General features: G+C 36.3%; 1 gene segment (V, D, J or C); it reads left to right on the forward strand.

Annotated features, from left to right (window-relative positions):
• Nucleotides 1–794: 794 nt before the first annotated feature.
• LOC131342458 (Ig heavy chain V region 914-like) lies at nucleotides 795–1,246 on the forward strand. The segment is given in 2 exon segments: nucleotides 795–840; nucleotides 930–1,246. Coding segments are annotated over 2 exon segments (363 nt in total).
• Nucleotides 1,247–2,139: the final 893 nt, after the last annotated feature.

Here is a 2,139-nt window from a genome sequence, read left to right on the forward strand (position 1 = left end):
AATTTTAGGAGGGCTGAGTAGAAATGTTAGGGGGGCTAAAGCTCCCCTAAAATGGGCTAGCGATGTCCATGGTGGCGTCATAATGATGGTATAGAGGTGGATTAATTCAGGAAGGACACCAGTGAAGGCCTAGGTGTGAGATGCACGGCCCGCCACTGCAAATCAGTAATCAAATAAAAAAAAACATCAGTCAAGTATTCAAGCACAACAAAGTGGAGAGCTTTGCTATTTGTGGATTCTCAATAACAAATTGTCTTATTAACTTCAAGAAAGAGAAAAGAGAGAGTCTAGTGAAGAAGCAACTGTATATAGCTGCTATAACATAAGTGATAATGGGAAATTAAATGTTTTACAGACATTTCACAATATAATAGAATATAATTATGAACAAAATAAATGTACAACATATTGTTCAGCACTTAATACAACTGGGATATTATAATTAAAGTAAAAACGCTGATTTAGGTTGTATTAGGAAAAAAAATAATAACTTCAAGGTGTGAGCTCTGACATCACGGCACTGTCACTGATCATTTTCTTGTAACAGCACACACCAAACTTTTTTTATCCCTTCTTTCTGTTATCTTATTTATACTATATTATGTGGTTTCCATACTTTTAGGTATTTAAAATAAGAAAGATTAGAAATGTTTAAGAAAAGCTTTTCTCCTATAAAAGAATTCAAAATCTTTTTAGCCTAAGATAAGGAGTGTCTCTATGCAAATGTCCTTCCCTGTTATATATTTAAGCAACGAAGACCAACAGCTTTTACTTCTTCTGCTTCAACACGCACCATGATCTCTACATCCCTACTGCTGCTGCTGCTGGCAGCCGTACACTGTAAGTGTTTTTACATTTGACATGTAATACAGTTTTGGTTCCTTAAAGCTTTTCACTTTTACATCATTAAAATAACTTTTCTTTAACAGGTGTTCACTGTGTTGAGCTGATCCAGACCGGATCCACAGTATTAACTCCTGGTCAGTCACTGACTCTGACCTGTAAAGTGTCTGGATATTCATTAACTGATAGCAGCTACTGTACAGGCTGGATACGACAACCTGCAGGAAAAACTCTGGAGTGGATCGGACGTATATGTTCTAGCGGTGGCACTGTCTACAGTGAGAAACTGAAAAGCAGGTTTCAGGTTTCCAGAGACACGTCCAGCAGCACAGTGACATTAACAGGACAGAACATGCAGACTGAAGACACAGCTGTGTATTACTGCGCTCGTGATCCACAGTGAGACAAATAAACAACATCCCTGTACAAAAACTCCTCATCCAGTGTTCATTATAACAGAATGTCCACAAGACACAACACTGATCTATAGAAGTCTTAATATAAAAACAATAATCCCACAAATGAGATCAAAGAGTTAGTAATGTTGTCAGTAATGTTGATTTAAAACCAATATTATCTCTAATATTGCTGCACATCATAAACACTAATATAATTATATCACTATCCTGAACTCTATATACTGTAGTGTCTTTGGCTAACAATAATCACCTAAACAAATTAGAATTAGTGTGATCATGTGTAAAAGCATTTTGACATGACTTTTGAGATGTACAATTCTTCCATTATGATAATAATCCTCAAAGATAAATTTAGTATTTAATAAAAATAATAATATATAAATAATAAATACTATTTCCACTTTCCACATACGATCAACATGTCCTCCATCAGATGAATCTCTTCCTTATGAATTAAATATAGCTTTAAGGCCTGTGATGGTTGCTCTCTCTTTACTCACACACATCCACCCAACATTTTGAGGTTTAAAGGCTCAAATCCACAGCCTCTGGATTTGACTTTGGTGCCTCTTAGATGTCTTGGATCAGACAGGCACCTGGAAAAGGACTGGAATTGATTGCAAAATGGATTCCAGTTTTGGGATGCTTCACCATCTCCAGAGACAACAGTAAGAAGCAGGTGTATCTCAGGATAAACAGCAAGAGGACAGAAAACACTGCAGTTTATTTTTGTAACCATGTACCACAGTGATACTTGCCCTTAGACATCAGGACAAAAACACATACTTGCTTTAGTCACATGACAAACCCACATTTTCAAAAGCAGTGGATTCATGGAAGTCAACAAGCCAAATGTTTACAGTGTCTTTGACTTACA

The sequence above is a fragment of the Hemibagrus wyckioides genome, linkage group LG02 (genome assembly GCF_019097595.1).
Source record: "Hemibagrus wyckioides isolate EC202008001 linkage group LG02, SWU_Hwy_1.0, whole genome shotgun sequence".
In the NCBI taxonomy this organism is placed as follows: domain Eukaryota; kingdom Metazoa; phylum Chordata; class Actinopteri; order Siluriformes; family Bagridae; genus Hemibagrus; species Hemibagrus wyckioides.